Source organism: Dermochelys coriacea, chromosome 1, assembly GCF_009764565.3.
Source record: "Dermochelys coriacea isolate rDerCor1 chromosome 1, rDerCor1.pri.v4, whole genome shotgun sequence".
NCBI classification, from domain to species: domain Eukaryota; kingdom Metazoa; phylum Chordata; order Testudines; family Dermochelyidae; genus Dermochelys; species Dermochelys coriacea.
This window is the reverse complement of record NC_050068.2, coordinates 214739060-214759879: the sequence shown is the minus strand read 5'-3', so window position 1 is coordinate 214759879 and position 20820 is coordinate 214739060. Positions and strand designations below refer to the sequence as shown.

At 42.8% G+C, this 20820-nt stretch overlaps 1 protein-coding gene across 2 annotated transcripts in view; it reads right to left on the bottom strand.

Annotated features, from left to right (window-relative positions):
- Positions 1-20820, bottom strand: part of LOC119854612 (natural killer cells antigen CD94-like) — a 45604-nt gene that overhangs the window by 13919 nt on the left and 10865 nt on the right. The window contains exons 6-8 of one of the 2 annotated variants that reach the window (XM_043513762.1): positions 15761-15912; positions 15030-15133; positions 14028-14428 (exon numbers count right to left, since the gene is read on the bottom strand). In XM_043513762.1, the coding sequence (XP_043369697.1) occupies positions 14275-14428; positions 15030-15133; positions 15761-15912 (410 nt within the window). In that variant the 3' untranslated portion in view covers positions 14028-14274. Of the gene's footprint in view, positions 1-14027; positions 14429-15029; positions 15134-15760; positions 15913-20820 lie in introns of those variants that run through there. The other variant, XM_043513765.1, reaches the window with a different exon arrangement.

The following is a 20820-nucleotide window of genomic DNA, read 5'->3' as shown; positions in this document are numbered from 1 at the left end:
ACATAACCCTCTTGGGGATCAGAGATCATGGCACCTTTCAAATCTCATTCTGAGGCAGAGGAAGAGCTTGTTGTTCCAAGGGGAAGGAGTGGAGAGAAGGAGAACAACAGGGTTGTGTGTATGACTGTAGCTCCAGACAAGAGGAACTACAGAAAGTAAGCCCTGATATAGCAAAGCAGCCGAGAACCAGCCCAATGCCCAAATGAAACATAGCTGCTGCCGGCGACGTTTCAAGACAGGAGCAAGTAGGAACACCATGCTGGGAACATGAGAACAGCCATACTGGGTCAGGCTAATGGTCCACCTAGCCCAGTATCCTGTCTTCCGACATTGGCCAATGCCAGGTGCCCCAGAGGGAATGAACAGAAAAGGTAATCATCAAGTGATCCATTCCCTGTCACCCATTTCCCAGCTTCTGGTAATCACAGACTAAAGACCTATGAAGGAGAAACTAGAGCCAGATCCAGTATCACTGTTACCCAAAACTGTATAGTGCCATAAGTACTGGGCCTTGTGACTTTGCACTGGGAATGAGGAGGGAGGCTGTAGTTATTTAAGTGTGGAGATTGCCACTCTTTGTGGGTTTGCAAAGAGCAGCGGAAGAGGGCATGGGAGGGGTTTGTTGAGGAAGGTTTTCTGCACCAAAGATGACCAGGAGGAACCAAGACTCACTGCAGGACTACAACTCTGCCCAGGATTCCTGAACTCTGGATCTAGACACAGTGCTTAGTGTCTCTCCTTCTGTATTGTGTTACGACTGTAGGTCCTTGTGTGAGATATAATCCTATTTTACCGCTCTCTCTATCATTCTTCTCCATTCATCCCTCTGTAAATAAATATATTCTCATCTTGGCCACAAGGCACTATAATTATAATAATAAAGAAGACTTAAAATTAAAGGTCAGTCCTGTGAATATGGAATATGAAAAGAAACTCTAATTTAAGACCAAATTGTCCTTGGGTGCAATAATAAAGAAGTCCATGAATGGCTACTAAGGGAGATGGAGCTGACACTAGAAAGGGCAATATGTATATGCCAAATAGCAAAACAAACAGGAACACAAATAAAAAGCCCTGAGAAAAGCACAGAGCATATAACTGAGAGTATAATAGCTAAATCAGTGAGGGAAAAGTTCACAGAAATTAAATTAAATTGATCAAGGACAAAATCATGGAAAGCAGGAAACAATGCCAGTGATGTTCAACTAGCATGCGTATAGGAAATGCCTGGCATTTGGGCAGATATACGGAAGATGTAATTATAGAATCACAGAATAATAAGTGAAGTCTCTTAGTCGTCTCTTTTCAAAGCTGAAAAATCCCAGTCTTTTAAATCTTTCCTCCTATGGAATCTGTTCCATATCCCTAATCATTTGAGTTGCCCTTCTCTGTACCCTTTCCAACTCCAACATATCTTTTTTGAGATGGGGTGACCAGAACTGCATGCAGTATTCAAGATATGGGGGTACTATGGATTTATATAATAAAAGTGGAGGAGCTTGGTGTGACATTCTATACCTTGGGGGAGTATACCGTAACCCCCATATTCCTCATTTTCATATGATCGTGATCTTACATATAAAGCATGCCTTGTAAGGTATCAGGGGAAAGGTGATCTGCTGAAAATCATTTCTCTATCCATATATGTGTATCATTAATGCATGTGAATTTATAAGAATTCTGTTGTATGGTGGTCACTAAAACTTGCTCAAATTAGGGAATCAGCCAGATATTAACTCCCCAGAGGCAACAGCAAGGAAAGTAACCAACACTCGGGCAGGGTATCAAACAACCCATCAACAGCCATTGTCCAGCAAGGGAGCTACAATGCAATGACTCATCTGCATGAGGCCACACCAGAGGAATTGCTCAACCTTGCTTGGAAAGACTCAGCAATGCCCCCCTAGACATGCCTGGACTTATGCTCCCCAAGCAAATGGACTGAAGGTATAAAACAGACAGAGTGGACACATACTGTGCCATTCTCCTGCCCCCACCTATGCTGCAAGCAACCAAGACACTGAGAAGAAGACAAAACTCCAACACAGGAGATTGGGCCAGGTTTAAGGAACAAACCTGTATATTAAGGACTGCAATATCCAGTGGGCTGAGAAAAACTGCAAGTGTCATCTAGTCTAACCTCCTGCCAAGATACAGGATTTGTTGTGTCTGAACCATCCCAAGACATATGGCTATACTGCCTCCATCTAATCCAGCACAGAACTTCTCACTGAGCAATGAAGTTCAGAACTGGTGCAGAGGGAAAGGTCCCACTCCTGAATGACCAGCAACAATTCCTGCATCACCAGGTTTTACTTGGAAGTCTCCAGTCCAAGTTCTGACCAGGCATAACTTTATGAAATAAAGGAAATAATCATGGGTTTGACAGAGACTATGACTGTTACCTCTGGTGAACCCATACTTTGTTCAGAGAGAAGTTCACAGTCAGGGGGTCTTGTTGGGTCCATCATTGTTCCTATATTCCTACCCATCTAGTGATATTTCCCAAATGTCTAACATCAGAGTGTCTAGGCTGTACACAGGAATATTAAAAAAAAACAGTCAAATCTTTCCAGCACGGATAGTCAATTCTACATTCATTTTTTTAATTTAAATTCTGGTTTCATCTATCTTTGAGTTCACTGACAGGTTTTTCTGGTCCAGTATATTAAAGAGAAATGAGAGTTCATTATTATTAGAGCTGGGCAAAAATTTTCATGGAAACCATTTTTTTAACAGAAAATGCATTCAGGTTAACTGAAACAATTAGTGAATTTAGAGTCATTTTCAGCTAATTGTTTTGATTGAATAAAAAATAAATTTCAGAAACTTTAAATGGTTCATTTTGACATTTCTGAAATGAAATGATACATACAAATATAAGAACAGCCATACTGGATCAGTGCAATGGTCCACCTAGCACAGTATCCTGACTGCTGATAGTGGACTGTACCAGATACTTCAGAGGGAATGAACAGAGCAGGGTGATTACCTAATGATCCACACAATGTCGTCCAGTCCCAGCTTCTGGCAGTTAGAAGTTTAAGGATGCACGGAACATGGAATTGCGTCTCTGACCATCTTGACCAATAGTCATTGATGGACCTACCCTCCATGAACTTATTCAGTTCTTTTTGAACCCAGTCATACTTTTGGCCTTCACAACATCCCCTGGCAATGAATTCCACAGGTTGACTGTGTTGTTCTGTGTGTTTCCTTATGTTTGTTTCAAAACTCCAGCCAATTAACTTCATTGGGTGACTCCTGGTTCGACCACATGTTTTCACTTTTTGATTTAGGAAGGCATTTTGTTTAAGAATTTCCTTCAATTTTATTAAAACAAAAACAAACAAGAAAACAAAAAAAATTAAAAGGTTAAAAACTCTCAAAAACAAAATGTTCAATTTTTGACTTATTTATTGCTAGAAATGTGTGTGTGTGTGTGTATTCATATTAAGTGAAGGTTGTTTTAAGTAGTTGAAAAACCTCCACACACTTGAGTGTGGACAGCATTCTGTCCTCTCACACTGAGTACTTTTCTCAGAATTAGAGCTAGGATCTCCCCACTGGCTTTTACCAGGCAGGAGGGATGTGGCACTGCATAGGTACTGCTGTGAGTTTGAGAGCTAGAAATACTTCTGTGGGCTTTCTGATGAAACAACATTAAATTCAACTAAGAGGGCCGAGTGTTTACCCCACAACATAGCAACACTGTTGCGAAGGTCAGCACTACACTCTGCAAACTGATCTTGGATGAGACGATTGAACAAAGAAAAATGTCACAGCCTCCTGGTGCTCTGACTGAGCAGGTAACTTGTCATGGGCATACATGTGTTAGTGTAGCTGTATCTCCTACAGAGTGCTAGTACCAGGTTAAGAAGATAAGAACGGCCATACTGGGTCAGACCAAAGATCCATCTAGCCCAGTATCCTGTCTTCTGACAGTGGCCAATGCGAGATGCCCCAGAGGGAATGAACAGAACCGGTAATCATCAATTTGTCAACAATAAACCTAGCCAAGTGCCTTTGCAACCAAACTGAGCCTGTGGTCTGTCTTATGAATAACATCAAAGTCTGATGAATTAACATGCTGCAATGTCTGCCAGTGCAGCTGACATCAGAGCTCCAAAAATAGCAACACTGGCAGTCGTAACAACATTCTACAGCACTAGCAACAACAGGCAGCAAATGATAGCTCCGTTTCAGGTTGCAAACAATTTGGTTACACCTTGGTACTTTTTCCTGTTATGTGAGTCTCTCTCGCTATCCTCATATTAAAGGGTCAATAGCAGTGAGCAGAGGCAATATGAGTGTCTACTGAAGGCAGCAGCTTATACCACACAGGAAGCATCAGGCTCACATTGCTAGTGAGAAACCATGCACCTGACCAGAGAACTCAGAGCATAGAAACATTTAGAGTTAAAGACAAGTCAGCTAAGAAGAGTAAATTTCTAATGTTTTTCTTCCAGATTAATTTATGTTTGCAAAGTTAATTTGTGTGAACATATACAGATACTAGAAAAGTAAAAAAAAGGTCAAAATCGCTCAATTTCTAGGGCCTTTGTGCAGTTTTTTCTCTACTTCCTTAGATTCTCAGCCTTCATTGAGAAACACACAGCAAACAAACTCACAAGGAACCCCACTAACGTAGTTCATACCTTTTTCCATAGTGCAGCACTTTCACAGAACAAATGATGCTGCTAACCTGTTTATCTCACCTTGCAGGAAACCGGCTGTGGTCAAACATCAGCAACTGAGAGTAACAGCTCAGTTATGCATATACAACATCTCACAAACTTCAGGCTGTTTTAACTTGCATCAGGCTGTTTCCAGACTAGAGAACTGAACTGTTTGTTACTGAATGACTAGGCTAGGCTGCTTTAAGTACATCCTCTCTAGACATGCTAATTCATGTTAAGAACCATTTCAGATTTGCCCTGCATCCACAATAGCTCTATTATAAACCTTTTCAATTACAATGGTTTCTTGGCACATCACCCAACAAAATCCAGAAGAGGTGGATTTTTGGAGATTTTTAAATGCCACCATTGAGGACTGGTTGAATCATTCCAGGTCACAGACACTAACGCAATTCAAACTAAAATGGGTTAAGATAACTACTTACATTTTTAACACTACTGAAAGCAAGTCTCCTCCAAAAGGTATTTCTCATGCCTTTGCAGTACTTGAGTGGACACAGGGTAATAAACTTACTGGGGGAGCACAGGGTTCCTACCATGGTACTTTTCCCCAGTATAGACAAGGTAAGGTAAATGGGTCATGAGCAGCAGGACCATCTTGTAGAGCAAGGAGATCTTTCTCCCAAACACAGGGTGCTGGAATTAGAGTATCAGACAAATTCCTCACAGTGAATCCTGAGAGCTCAGCCTTAGACCTGGGGGACTTCCCAGATACTTATGTCAGAGAAACTTTGTTTTCACCACTGGAAAAATGGAATTCTTGCTGGAAGGCAGGTTGTCCTTATTCTTTGTCGTCTTTATGCTTTTTGTCTCAGTGAGGTTGTAGACATGCATAATAAATCAGAGATGATTATATATTTAAACACAGTAGGTAAAATTTTCAAAAGCACCTAAGCGATTTAGGAACTTAGGCCCAGCGTCTCAAAGGTATTTAGGTGCCTAACTCTCTTTGAGGATCTGGAAAAGGCTTTTTTAAGGTGTTTTATTTACTACCCCATAACACTGGGATAAAAAACTAGCTCTATATAGTTCCAACGAATTCAGCTTGAATTCTGGAAGAACAAAATAGAAACAGCCGACAAGAAATGTTTTCATCTCTTTTGCTGTCTCACAGAGCTATGAAACAGAGGCAGAGATACCGAGGGTCAACCTGGGCTAGCCCTAAAAGACATTCAGACCTGACAGATTACTGTAACACTGTCATTGTCACTTTTTAAACCATAGCCTGTAACTTATTTGTGTATATATATTTGCCTGCTTTAACCTTGTAATAACTCTCATTTCTTTTTTCATGTTAATACATTTTTAGTTAGTATATTACAGGATTGGCTACAAACATAGATTCATAGATTCATAGATATTAAGGTCAGAAGGGACCCTTCTGATCATCTAGTCCGACCTCCTGCACAGTGCAGGCCACAGAATCTCACCCACCCACTCCTATGAAAAACGTCACCCACATCTTTGGTGTGAGATCAAAGGTACAAATTGACCTGGGGTAAGTGACTGGTCTCTTGGGAGGAAGCAACCTGAAACTTTTGTGATCTTTCATGCATAGCAACCATCATTAAATCCAGCTTGCCTGGGTGGGAAGATAGACTGGAAGGCCCAAGGGGACTGTCCATGGTAAGACTGTCATAGTATTTTAGGGGTTTGTGTTTGTTACTGGGTTTGTGAAATCTAATTATAGCACATACATCCAGTTTGGGGCTCTGCCCTGCTTCTCTTGACAGTCTTCCCTGAGGCTGGCACCCATGGTCATGAACCACTCCAGACAGCATGACAGAAGGTCTTATTGCCTACCTCCACAAAAGGAAAGTTTAAGACAAATTGGTATTTAGTCAAGTTGTTTGCATGAAGAGGTTATTTTAGGATGAACCTTCCCACACGTCATCAGAGTAGGTGTCCTTCCCTCTCAGATTGAGGCATTGAGAACTTTCCTCTGTATTAGAACTGGAAACTCCTACTAGCTTTCACTGTTCAAGAGGGATGCAGATCCACTTCACAGACAACGCTCTTCAGACCAACATTCCTTTCCTGAATCTTAACAAGAGATACAGCCTGAAGTTCTAAACAGCGCCTGGACATTCACCTCATCATACTGCAACGCTGTGACAAAGTGGGGACCATGTCACTTGAGCTAATTTTTGGTGAGAAAATTGAAAAAGGAAAAATGTCAAACGGAACAATGTCTCTCTCTTGGCTGCAAACAATTCTGATTCTGCTCTGCTACTCTTTCCTAGTATTTAAATCCCCAGGGGAGAAAGACCATCTGACTGTCCTCTTTTTGTTGGGATAGCAGCAGCCAACAGAAGAAATGAGAATGTGATTTGAAGGATCTGGCTTCTCCCACAGAGGAAGTGTTTGTCAGAAGCCCTGCACCCTAACCAGTACACTCAGAACAAGTTACAAATAAATCAATTCAATGTTTTAATGTGTGTGTTGTGACGGGGCAAGACCAGATGGCTATAGAAAAGTAGTGGGAAATAGATATATTAGCTCCAAGTTAAACAAATCCCTGGTACCAGGTTAAGTGAAATGGAAGCTGCTCCAGGTCAATTAAGACATCTGGGGCCAATTAAGAACTTTCCAGAAGGCAGGGAGAAGGCTATGTTGATTGGGACACCTGAAGCCAATCAGGGGCTGGCTGAAACTAGTTAAAAGCCTCCCAGTCAGTCAAGTGGGGGTGCATGTCAGGAGCTGTGGGAAGAAGTTGTGCGGTTGGAGAGGCTGAGTAGTACACACCATATCAGGCACAAGGAAGGAGGCCCTGAGGTAAGGGTGAAGTGGAGCTTGAGGAAGTGAGGGCTCCTGTGGGGGAAGTAGCCCAGGGAATTGTACATGTCATGTTTCTAAAAGGTCAGCTACCATAGCTGATACTATTAGGGTCCCTGGGCTGGAGCCTGGAGTAGAGGGTGGGCCTGGGCTCCCTCTTCCCCCACCTTTGCCCCCTGATTAATCACTGAGACTGGGAGACAACAGAGACTGTGCAAGGAAGGATAACTTCTCCTCACCAACCTCTCTGGCTTATGATGAAAATGGCTCAGTAGACTGTGACCCTTGTCTCTAGAGAAAGAAGGGATATGTGGAGGGTCACAGTGAGCCTCTGAGGCTAGCGAAATCTGCCAGGAAACGTGGGACACATGGAGGCAAGGACAGAGCTCTGTCACAGTGTGTTTGTGTACCAGTGAAACATTAGAAAGCTGCAGGTACAAAAATCAGTTTGGAGAGCCCTTCTGTAGTGTTTTCTGCATTCCTCAGATTCTGAGTTTTCTTATGCAAGAAAAAAAAACCCAACCAACCAAGACTTCTAACACAGTAGTTATAGCGATTTCCACTGTGCAGAGCTTCACAGTGTAACTGATGCTGCTAATCTGGTCACCTTACAGGAAACTGGCAGCAACCCAGCAGCAATAACTGAGAGGATCAGCTCCGTTATGTGTACAAAACATTTCATAAATAGTTTAAATACACATTTTAGAACTGAGCCACTAGTTAGCAAATAGGTAGTGTAGAAATGGTTTAAACACAAATGGTTCAGTGTCTCCACTCCAGTCAGGCTGCTGATGCTGGTTTGCAGGTTTGTCCTGCATCTTCACAACCACTCTTCTAAATTCTGTAAGTTGCAGTGCCCTGTGGGCACCTATCCCATCATTCCCAGCACAAGTGTGAGAAATAGTGGGTTCTGGGAGATTATGAAAGGCCACTGTTGTACAGTTCGCAAAAAGAAAAGGAGTACTTGTGGCACCTTAGAGACTAACAAATTTATTAGAGCATAAGCTTTCGTGAGCTACAGCTCACTTCATCGGATGCATTTGGTGGAAAAAACAGAGGAGAGATTTATATACACACACACAGAGAACATGAAACAATGGGTTTATCATACACACTGTAAGGAGAGTGATCACTTAAGATAAGCCATCACCAACAGCGGGGGGGGAAGGAGGAAAACCTTCCATGGTGACAAGCAGGTAGGCTAATTCCAGCAGTTAACAAGAATATCAGAGGAACAGTGGGGGGTGGGGTGGGGGGGAGAAATACCATGGGGAAATAGTTTTACTTTGTGTAATGACTCATCCATTCCCAGTCTCTATTTAAGCCTAAGTTAATTGTATCCAGTTTGCAAATTAATTCCAATTCAGCAGTCTCTCGTTGGAGTCTGTTTTTGAAGCTTTTTTGTTGAAGTATAGCCACTCTTAGGTCTGTGATCGAGTGACCAGAGAGATTGAAGTGTTCTCCAACTGGTTTTTGAATGTTATAATTCTTGACGTCTGATTTGTGTCCATTCATTCTTTTACGTAGAGACTGTCCAGTTTGAATCATAGAATCATAGAATCATAGAATATCAGGGTTGGAAGGGACCCCAGAAGGTCATCTAGTCCAACCCCCTGCTCAAAGCAGGACCAAGTCCCAGTTAAATCATCCCAGCCAGGGCTTTGTCAAGCCTGACCTTAAAAACCTCTAAGGAAGGAGATTCTACCACCTCCCTAGGTAACGCATTCCAGTGTTTCACCACCCTCTTAGTGAAAAAGTTTTTCCTAATATCCAATCTAAACCTCCCCCATTGCAACTTGAGACCATTACTCCTCGTTCTGTCATCTGCTACCATTGAGAACAGTCTAGAGCCATCCTCTTTGAAACCCCCTTTCAGGTAGTTGAAAGCAGCTATCAAATCCCCCCTCATTCTTCTCTTCTGCAGACTAAACAATCCCAGCTCCCTCAGCCTCTCCTCATAAGTCATGTGCTCTAGACCCCTAATCATTTTCGTTGCCCTTCGTTGTACTCTTTCCAATTTATCCACATCCTTCCTGTAGTGTGGGGCCCAAAACTGGACACAGTACTCCAGATGAGGCCTCACCAGTGTCGAATAGAGGGGAACGATCACGTCCCTCGATCTGCTCGCTATGCCCCTACTTATACATCCCAAAATGCCATTGGCCTTCTTGGCAACAAGGGCACACTGCTGACTCATATCCAGCTTCTCGTCCACTGTCACCCCTAGGTCCTTTTCCGCAGAACTGCTGCCGAGCCATTCGGTCCCTAGTCTGTAGCGGTGCATTGGATTCTTCCATCCTAAGTGCAGGACCCTGCACTTATCCTTATTGAACCTCATTAGATTTCTTTTGGCCCAATCCTCCAATTTGTCTAGGTCCTTCTGTATCCTATCCCTCCCCTCCAGCGTATCTACCACTCCTCCCAGTTTAGTATCATCCGCAAATTTGCTGAGAGTGCAATCCACACCATCCTCCAGATCATTTATGAAGATATTGAACAAAACGGGCCCCAGGACCGACCCCTGGGGCACTCCACTTGACACCGGCTGCCAACTAGACATGGAGCCATTGATCACTACCCGTTGAGCCCGACAATCTAGCCAGCTTTCTACCCACCTTATAGTGCATTCATCCAGCCCATACTTCCTTAACTTGCTGACAAGAATGCTGTGGGAGACCGTGTCAAAAGCTTTGCTAAAGTCAAGAAACAATACATCCACTGCTTTCCCTTCATCCACAGAACCAGTAATCTCATCATAAAAGGCGATTAGATTAGTCAGGCATGACCTTCCCTTGGTGAATCCATGCTGACTGTTCCTGATCACTTTCCTCTCCTCTAAGTGCTTCAGGATTGATTCTTTGAGGACCTGCTCCATGATTTTTCCAGGGACTGAGGTGAGGCTGACTGGCCTGTAGTTCCCAGGATCCTCCTTCTTCCCTTTTTTAAAGATGGGCACTACATTAGCCTTTTTCCAGTCATCCGGGACTTCCCCCGTTCGCCACGAGTTTTCAAAGATAATGGCCAAGGGCTCTGCAATCACAGCTGCCAATTCCTTCAGCACTCTCGGATGCAATTCGTCCGGCCCCATGGACTTGTGCACGTCCAGCTTTTCTAAATAGTCCCTAACCACCTCTATCTCTACAGAGGGCTGGCCATCTCTTCCCCATTTTGTGTTGCCCAGCACAGCAGTCTGGGAGCTGACCTTGTTAGTGAAAACAGAGGCAAAAAAAGCATTGAGTACATTAGCTTTTTCCACATCCTCTGTCACTAGCTTGCCTCCCTCATTCAGTAAGGGGCCCACACTTTCCTTGGCTTTCTTCTTGTTGCCAACATACCTGAAGAAACCCTTCTTGTTACTCTTGACATCTCTTGCTAGCTGCAGCTCCAGGTGCGATTTGGCCCTCCTGATATCTTTCCTACATGCCCGAGCAATATTTTTATACTCTTCCCTGGTCATATGTCCAACCTTCCACTTCTTGTAAGCTTCTTTTTTATGTTTAAGATCCGCTAGGATTTCACCTTAAGCCAAGCTGGTCGCCTGCCATATTTACTATTCTTTCGACTCATCGGGATGGTTTGTCCCTGTAACCTCAACAGGGATTCCTTGAAATACAGCCAGCTCTCCTGGACTCCCTTCCCTTTCATGTTAGTCCCCCAGGGGATCCTGGCCATCTGTTCCCTGAGGGAGTCAAAGTCTGCTTTCCTGAAGTCCAGGGTCCGTATCCTGCTGCTTACCTTTCTTCCCTGCGTCAGGATCCTGAACTCAACCAACTCATGGTCACTGCCTCCCAGATTCCCATCCACTTTTACTTCCCCCACTAATTCTACCCGGTTTGTGAGCAGCAGGTCGAGAAAAGCGCTCCCCCTAGTTGGCTCCCCTAGCACTTGCACCAGGAAATTGTCCCCTACGCTTTCCAAAAACTTCCTGGATTGTCTATGCACCGCTGTATTGCTCTCCCAGCAGATATCAGGAAAATTAAAGTCACCCATGAGAATCAGGGCATGCGATCTTTGGTCAATGTACATGGCAGAGGGGCATTGCTGGCACATGATGGCATATATCACATTGGTAGATGCGCAGGTGAACGAGCCTCTGATAGTGTGGCTGATGTGATTAGGCCCTATGATGGTATCCCCTGAATAGATATGTGGACAGAGTTGGCAACGGGCTTTGTTGCAAGGATAGGTTCCTGGGTTAGTGGTTCTGTTGTGTGGTGTGTGGTTGCTGGTGAGTATTTGCTTCAGATTGGGGGGCTGTCTGTAAGCAAGGACTGGTCTGTCTCCCAAGATCTGAGAGAGCGATGGCTCGTCCTTCAGGATAGGTTGTAGATCCTTGATGATGCGTTGGAGAGGTTTTAGTTGGGGGCTGAAGGTGATGGCTAGTGGCGTTCTGTTGTTTTCTTTGTTGGGCCTGTCCTGTAGTAGGTGACTTCTGGGTACTCTTCTGGCTCTGTCAATCTGTTTCTTCACTTCAGCAGGTGGGTATTGTAGTTGTAGGAATGCATGATAGAGATCTTGTAGGTGTTTGTCTCTGTCTGAGGGGTTGGAGCAAATGCGGTTATATCGTAGCGCTTGGCTGTAGACAATGGATCGAGTGGTATGACCTGGATGAAAGCTAGAGGCATGTAGGTAGGAATAGCGGTCAGTAGGTTTCCGATATAGGGTGGTGTTTATGTGACCATCGCTTATTAGCACCGTAGTGTCCAGGAAGTGGATCTCTTGTGTGGACTGGTCCAGGCTGAGGTTGATGGTGGGATGGAAATTGTTGAAATCATGGTGGAATTCCTCAAGAGCTTCTTTTCCATGGGTCCAGATGATGAAGATGTCATCAATGTAGCGCAAGTAGAGTAGGGGCATTAGGGGACGAGAGCTGAGGAAGCGTTGTTCTAAGTCAGCCATAAAAATGTTGGCATACTGTGGGGCCATGCGGGTACCCATCGCAGTGCCGCTGATTTGAAGGTATACATTGTCACCAAATGCGAAATAGTTATGGGTCAGGACAAAGTCACAAAGTTCTGCCACCAGGTTAGCCGTGACAGTATGGAATGGGAATGGATGAGTCATTACACAAAGTAAAACTATTTCCCCATGGTTGTTCCTCTGATATTCTTGTTAACTGCTGGAATTAGCCTACCTGCTTGTCACCATGGAAGGTTTTCCTCCTTCCCCCCCCTGCTGTTTGTGATGGCTTATCTTAAGTGATCACTCTCCTTACAGGTTTCAGAGTAGCAGCCGTGTTAGTCTGTATTCGCAAAAAGAAAAGGAGTACTTGTGGCACCTTAGAGACTAACAAATTTATTAGAGCATAAGCTTTCGTGAGCTACAGCTCACTTGAGCTGTAGCTCACGAAAGCTTATGCTCTAATAAATTTGTTAGTCTCTAAGGTGCCACAAGTACTCCTTTTCTTTTCACTCTCCTTACAGTGTGTATGATAAACCCATTGTTTCATGTTCTCTGTGTGTGTGTATATAAATCTCTCCTCTGTTTTTTCCACCAAATGCATCCGATGAAGTGAGCTGTAGCTCACGAAAGCTTATGCTCTAATAAATTTGTTAGTCTCTAAGGTGCCACAAGTACTCCTTTTCTTTTTGCGAATACAGACTAACACGGCTGCTACTCTGAAACCTGTTGTACAGTTGTTATTACTGGGAGGGCTCCTTGATCCATTTCAGCCAGTCCTGCCCACAGTCATTCTAAAATGATCCAGACTGATATGGTTGGGACCCCACAGTATTTACCTCTGTTGGAAGGAAGCCTATTTCCAAAGCATCTGACATAAATGTGAATCATTGGGATCACTTTGGTAAGTGGACATGAGGTGTGTATCTTGCGTGCTAGGAAGACCATAGTGTTCTTGGCATGGTACATTTCTCTAATGGGGACAAAAGGAAACTGACTGTGTCATGAGGCACAAGGACAGCTTGTGCCCAAGCACAATGTACTGGAGTTGGGGAGGTGAAGTGATAGAGAATCACTTTTGACCATGCCCAGTCCATGGAATACAAAGGTGGGATCACATCTTCCAATTGTGCACTCTGTGTAACATCATCTTCAATTATCCAGTGATGTGAATGAGAACTTCTACCCTGTACCTATAACAGCTCATAGCAGGGTTTCACTGTTGCTATCATCTTGTTCATGATTTACTTGTAGGTTTGCTTACTCCTTGAGAAGCTGGGGGGACAAGTGGGTGGGAGAGGTGGTTTTGCCTTTGCTGTTTTGGCCCCAAGGACATGGATATTGATTCCACAGGATATCTATTTCAGTCCATTCCACATACTTTTAAAGAACACCTTCAGGCTATTTTCCCCAAAAGGAATTTTTAGTCTGACCAATGTTATCTTCATATCTGAATTTATTCATCATGGCTTTTTTTTCTGTAATTGAATGAAATAAAATAAAATAAAAAGAAATCATATAATGTGGCAACTAAATCAGATTTTTTCAATTTTCAACAATGTATTGAAAAAAATACCTATTTTAATCAGATAATGGACTAATTACCATTTTACAATATATTATCACTGAACTGGAAAAAAAAGAGAGCAGCTTTGCCTGTTGGGAGGGCTCTGATTGGCTGTGGGTATCCAAGAGACGTGTGGTTTATCAGATTTCTTTTTGTTATAAGAGGCCAATCCCAGCTCCTTTTGACACAGACTCATGAACAACATATGATCTCAGCAAAGCATATTATAACTTTACAATTTAAACCCAGCCTTTGAAGAGGAAAAGTTGACAGGGTTAGTATTTATTGGGGGATATTTTTCTCTGGGTTTGGAATGCCCACTTTTTATGATTTTCATGATCTATCTTGTCTGGATACATCAGACTCTGGCTCATGAACTGGCAGTTCACAAATGTAGCGCTTTGTATCTTTGCAGTCATCAGAGAAGAGTTCTCTGCCTCTGATGACTGCACAGTCACCATCAATGTATCCTTTCTTTACTGCAAACCTATGACAGAAAAAATGTTATTTCCAGGCACTCTAGTTATATGTATATCACTACCTTATTTTTTCAAGGGCAAAAATGTCTAATCTGAACACCGTGGTAGATGGCATCAACAAATAATTTTAATAATAATGAAACAATTGTAGAGAAGCAAAGGGGACATTATTAAAATAGATTATGAAATTTGGCATTTATGAATGGAATGAATAACTACGTTGAATAGAGTCAGGAGTAGTGCATCACATGCTGTGCAAAGTTTTCACTTAACTGCCAGTGCACCTTAGACATGACACACAACCTCTTCTCTACATCTTCTTCTTTTTTTTGGTCCTACTCCGCTCAGGAGTTCCAATGCACTTTATTGTTTACCTGTAGCACCCCCTTCCCTTCAACTTTTGGTGTTTCACCACCTATGGAGTTTGGGCAATATTTCTCAACTTCACTGGCAACATCTTCTGCTGACTTGAGCCTTCAAAGCATTCTAAAAATATACTTCAGTGATGACATATTGTTCCTTACTATTTCATTCTGGGTTTTTCTCCCTTATAACACTGTGAATGCATTTCTTGGAAATGAGAAGTTTCTAGTTGTGTCTGGAACTTACTGCTCAGTGGAGAAAGCTGTGCCATTCCCCCACATCCAGGGTCTGTCGGTCTTGTCACGTAATAATCCTATCCAGTGTGAAGTTGCCAGAGGGTTTATGAAATCCTGTAGGAGGACAAAGCCAATTCATGCACTTACATTCCTTTCCCTGCCCCTTTCATCGTTGTGTGCATATCAGATATCTGCTCATTTCATTTGTGTATGAATATCAGTTACAGTGATGTGGTTAACAGGTCCCTATAGGCTGAGGCAGCCTCATGGTTGAGCAACTCTACTGGATATATTGGGGGATATAACTCTACTGGCTAGATCGATCACATTCCTCATCATCTCCAAGAATGTTTGTTGTAGATTTTCTAGAAATTGTGAAAGAATTCTCTGTGGATTACTCTCTATCGTTCTCTTGTCTGGAGGACAATACCTCCTCTAGATTGCCCGAAGCAATTTATGGGGGTTTTTTAACCACAGGAATAACTGTACCTTGCATATGAGAAGTACAGAGGACATTGGGGTTTTGCCTTTCAACAAGGACATTTTAATTGAATTTAGAGTTCAGATATGGCTGTAATGCTGGGGAGAGAAGAGGAGGAGCAAGGTAATTAGCCTTCAAGAAAAAAAAATCTTAAAATGCCAAATGAAGCCTAATTTAATTTTCTGCAATCTTCTTTTCACGGACAAATCTTTATTGGCAGTTCTGACCATGCCACTCTCCAAAAGAGGAAGATACTCTACCAGCTCTTGTTTGCTTTCTATCTGAAGGAGTCTGGAACCATGAGAAGAGCAGGCTTTTTGACTCTCCAGCCATGGTTTGTATTCAGTAGAAAAGTGGTAACATTTCTCTCCATGGGGAAACCAATTTGCTGGGCAAAGAGCAAACTTCCATCCTTAAAAAGAAAATACAATTTATGTTCCCTTTATCGCTGTTACCCTTGTCTTCCCTCCCCAATTCCCTCTGCTTGACTGTTTCATCCACTTATTGTGTTTTGTCTGTATTAAGTTTGTCATCTCTCTCAGCTAGGAACTGTCTCTTATAGTGTGCTTGTACAACATCTAATATAATGAAGGCTTATACCTGGTTGAGGCCTCTAGATATTCCTTTATTAGAAGTATTAAGTTAAAATTGTAATAATAGATTTTGTGTTGTAGTTTGATTTTCAGTCAAGTGCTTCACAAACTATCTGGAGACTCACAAGCACTGACATGGTTGCTGGCATTTTGAAACTGGCATGAGGATTCTTGTGCCATAGCAAATAGTCTAATTGTTATTGTACCAGTATCACTTTCCTTTTATACACAAATCATGTTTGTTTGTTTTTCCCCCAGGGGAATTTTTTGGATTCTATACATCAAGTGTGTCTGCTATTGTAATTGATTGGCTGTTTCTCTGTCAGTAATTATTGAGCAGGATTCTTGCACAATGGATAAAATTCAGTGATGATATGCATGTGAGGCTTCTTCACACAGAGTAACTGATGCGCAGGTGTTAGGAAATCTAAGATGGTGAAACCTACATGCTGAGAAACACCAGAGATGGAACGCGTTAAAGTGGGAGGTTGACTAGTTTATCTTACAGCTTCTTAACAGATGACTAGAGTGGCAACAGATGAGGAAGAAAAACCAGCTGGTCTGCGAGGAGAAGACTTGCTGTTGGCCCCCTCAGACAGTAGACAGTGCTCAGCCCCCGAGCCAGGTCCCCCATCCATCATGGTCAAGAACCAATATGAGGTACTGGCAGCAGGAGGTGAAGAGCAGACCCCAATGGCTTCTGAAGAAAAAACACCTGCCCTCAAGGCTGAGAAATTCATGGCCAACACATGCAAAGGGAGGAGGCATTGGATGGTGGTGACCAGGGACTCTCTTTTCATGGGAACAGAGGCATCCATGTGCCGATCTGACATGATGTCCTGGGAAATGTTCTGCCTTCCTGGAGCTCATGTCCAAGATGTTACGGAAAGGTTGCCAAGGCTCATTCATCTTTCTGACCACTTCCCCATGCTGCTTCATCCACATGGGCACTAATGATACTGACAGGTATGACCCTGGGCAGATCTGCAGTGACCACAGGGCTCTGGGAGAAAGGGTGAAGGAGTGAGGGGTGGAGGTTGTATTCTTGTCCATCCTCCCTGTTGAGGGAAAGGGGACAGGCAGGGATGCATGCATCCTGGAGATAAATGAATGGCTGTGAAACTCAAACGGAAGGCTTCGACTTCCTCAACTATGGGATGCTGTTCCACAGAGAATGTCTCCTGGGAAGAGTTGGGGTCCACCTGACCAAGAAGGGGAAGAGCATCTTTGTACCGGTACTAGCCAACAAAATGAGGAGGGCTTCAAACTAGGTTCAAAGGGGGCAGGTGACAAAAGCCACAGGTAGGTATAAAAAAGGGTGACCTTAACATAAGGCTAAATATTTGGAAAGGGAGGGATGGAAAGTTACAATAGTATCATCATACTATTGGAGCAATAAAAGGTAGAACAATGGGGAAATTGGATCAACATTTTAGATATCTGTACACAAATGTACATGAATGGATGGGTGAAATTCTGTGGCCTGCAATGTGCAGGATGTCAGACTAGATGATTATGAAGGTCTCTTCTGACCTCAAAGTCTGTGAGTCTATAAATGTAAGGAGTATGGGGAATAACTAATGAGAACAGGAAATATTAGTATGTATTAGTATTAAAGCTAAATTGGTATCACAGAGACTTGGTGGGATAAATCTCATGACTGGAATATTGGTATAGAGGGTAACAGCTTGTTCAGGAAAGACAGGCAGGAAAAAAAGGAAAGAGGTGTCTCATTATACATCAAGAGTATATACACTTGTTCTGAGGTCCAGAAGAAGGTGAGAGGTAGATAAGTTGAAAGTCTCTGGGTGACGATAAAAGGTGAAAAAACACAAGAATCTCACAGTAGGCGTCTACTATAAACCACCAGCTAAGGAAGAGGAGTGGATAAGGCATTTCTAGAACAAATAACAGAAATATCCAAAACAAATAACCTGGTGGAAATGGGGAATTTTAACTACCCAGACATCCACTGGAAAAGTAGTATAGCAAAACACAAACTGTCCTTGGAATGTATTAGGGGCAACTTTTTATTTCAGAAGGTGGAAGCAGCAACTGGGTGGCAGCCATTTTAGATTTGATTCTGACTAACAAGGAGGAACTGGTTGCAAATGTTACTGGCCCAGTGGATAGGAAGGATTCTATAGATTTTCTATATCTTGTTTTAGTGAGGCTTATGAGAATGTCCTGTGAGACTGTGTCAAAAGCAAACTAGGGTAATGTGGTCTATATGAAATTAATATAGGTGGGTGCAAAACTGGTTGCAAGACAGTAGTTATCATTGGCTCAGTGTTCTGGGTCTAGCATTATTCAATATTTTCATTAGTGAATTAGATAATGAAGTGGAGAGTAGATTTGTAGATGACTAAATTTGTAGATGACTCCAAGCTGGGAAGACTTGCAAACACACTGGAGGACAAGATTAGAATTCAAATTAACCTTAACAAATTGGAGACCTAGACTGAAATCAAGAAGATGAAATTCAATAATGACAAGTGCAAAGTTCTACACTTAGGAAGAAAAAAAATCAAATAATCAAATGTGCAACTTCAAAATGGAGAATAACTGACCAGGAAGTAGTACTGCTGAAAAGGATCTGGAGGGGGTTATAGTAGATCACAAACTGAATCAGAGTCAACAGTGTGATACAGTTATGAAAAAGGGTAATATCATTCTTGGACATATTAACAGGAGTGTTGTATGTAAGACACAGGAAGTAACTGTGCTGATTTACTTAGCACTGGTGAGCCTTCAGCTGGAGTCCTGAGTCCATTTCAGGGTGCCACCCTTTAAAAAAGGATGTGGACATATTGAAGAGAGTCCAGAGGAGAGCAAGAAAAATGATCAAAGGTTTAGAAAAGATTGAAAGACTGGGCATGTTAAACCTAGAGAAAGGAAAACTGAGTGGGCACCTCATAACAGTCTTGAGATATGCTAAGGGCTGTTATGAAAAGGGTTGTGATCAACTGATTTCCATGATCATTGAAGATAGGGCAAGGACTCATCAATTTAGTCTGCAGTAAGGGAGATTTAGGTTACATATTAGGAAAAACTTTCCAACTCTAAGGTTCGCAAAAAGAAAAGGAGTACTTGTGGCACCTTAGAGACTAACAAATTTATTAGAGCATAAGCTTTCGTGAGCTACAGCTCACTTCATCGGATGCATTTGGTGGAAAAAACAGAGGAGAGATTTATATACACACACACAGAGAACATGAAACAATGGGTTTATCATACACACTGTAAGGAGAGTGATCACTTAAGATAAGCCATCACCCACAGCAGGGGGGAGAAAGGAGGAAAACCTTCCATGGTGACAAGCAGGTAGGGTAATTCCAGCAGTTAACAAGAATATCAGAGGAACAGTGGGGGGTGGGGTGGGGGGGAGAAATACCATGGGGAAATAGTTTTACTTTGTGTAATGACTCATCCATTCCCAGTCTCTATTTAAGCCTAAGTTAATTGTATCCAGTTTGCAAATTAATTCCAATTCAGCAGTCTCTCGTTGGAGTCTGTTTTTGAAGCTTTTTTGTTGAAGTATAGCCACTCTTAGGTCTGTGATCGAGTGACCAGAGAGATTGAAGTGTTCTCCAACTGGTTTTTGAATGTTATAATTCTTGACGTCTGATTTGTGTCCATTCATTCTTTTACGTAGAGACTGTCCAGTTTCGCCAATGTACATGGCAGAGGGGCATTGCTGGCACATGATGGCATATATCACATTGGTAGATGCGCAGGTGAACGAGCCTCTGATAGTGTGGCTGATGTGATTAGGCCCTATGATGGTATCCCCTGAATAGATATGTGGACAGAGTTGGCAACGGGCTTTGTTGCAAGGATAGGTTCCTGGGTTAGTGGTTCTGTTGTGTGGTGTGTGGTTGCTGGTGAGTATTTGCTTCAGATTGGGGGGCTGTCTGTAAGCAAGGACTGGTCTATCTCCCAAGATCTGAGAGAGTGATGGCTCGTCCTTCAGGATAGGTTGTAGATCCTTGATGATGCGTTGGAGAGGTTTTAGTTGGGGGCTGAAGGTGATGGCTAGTGGCGTTCTGTTGTTTTCTTTGTTGGGCCTGTCCTGTAGTAGGTGACTTCTGGGTACTCTTCTGGCTCTGTCAATCTGTTTCTTCACTTCAGCAGGTGGGTATTGTAGTTGTAGGAATGCATGATAGAGATCTTGTAGGTGTTTGTCTCTGTCTGAGGGGTTGGAGCAAATGCGGTTATATCGTAGCGCTTGGCTGTAGACAATGGATCGAGTGGTATGATCTGGATGAAAGCTAGAGGCATGTAGGTAGGAAAAGCGGTCAGTAGGTTTCCGATATAGGGTGGTGTTTATGTGACCATCGCTTATTAGCACCGTAGTGTCCAGGAAGTGGATCTCTTGTGTGGACTGGTCCAGGCTGAGGTTGATGGTGGGATGGAAATTGTTGAAATCATGGTGGAATTCCTCAAGAGCTTCTTTTCCATGGGTCCAGATGATGAAGATGTCATCAATGTAGCGCAAGTAGAGTAGGGGCATTAGGGGACGAGAGCTGAGGAAGCGTTGTTCTAAGTCAGCCATAAAAATGTTGGCATACTGTGGGGCCATGCGGGTACCCATCGCAGTGCCGCTGATTTGAAGGTATACATTGTCACCAAATGTGAAATAGTTATGGGTCAGGCCCCACAGTTCATTCATTTAAAAGAATGAATGGACACAAATCAGACGTCAAGAATTATAACATTCAAAAACC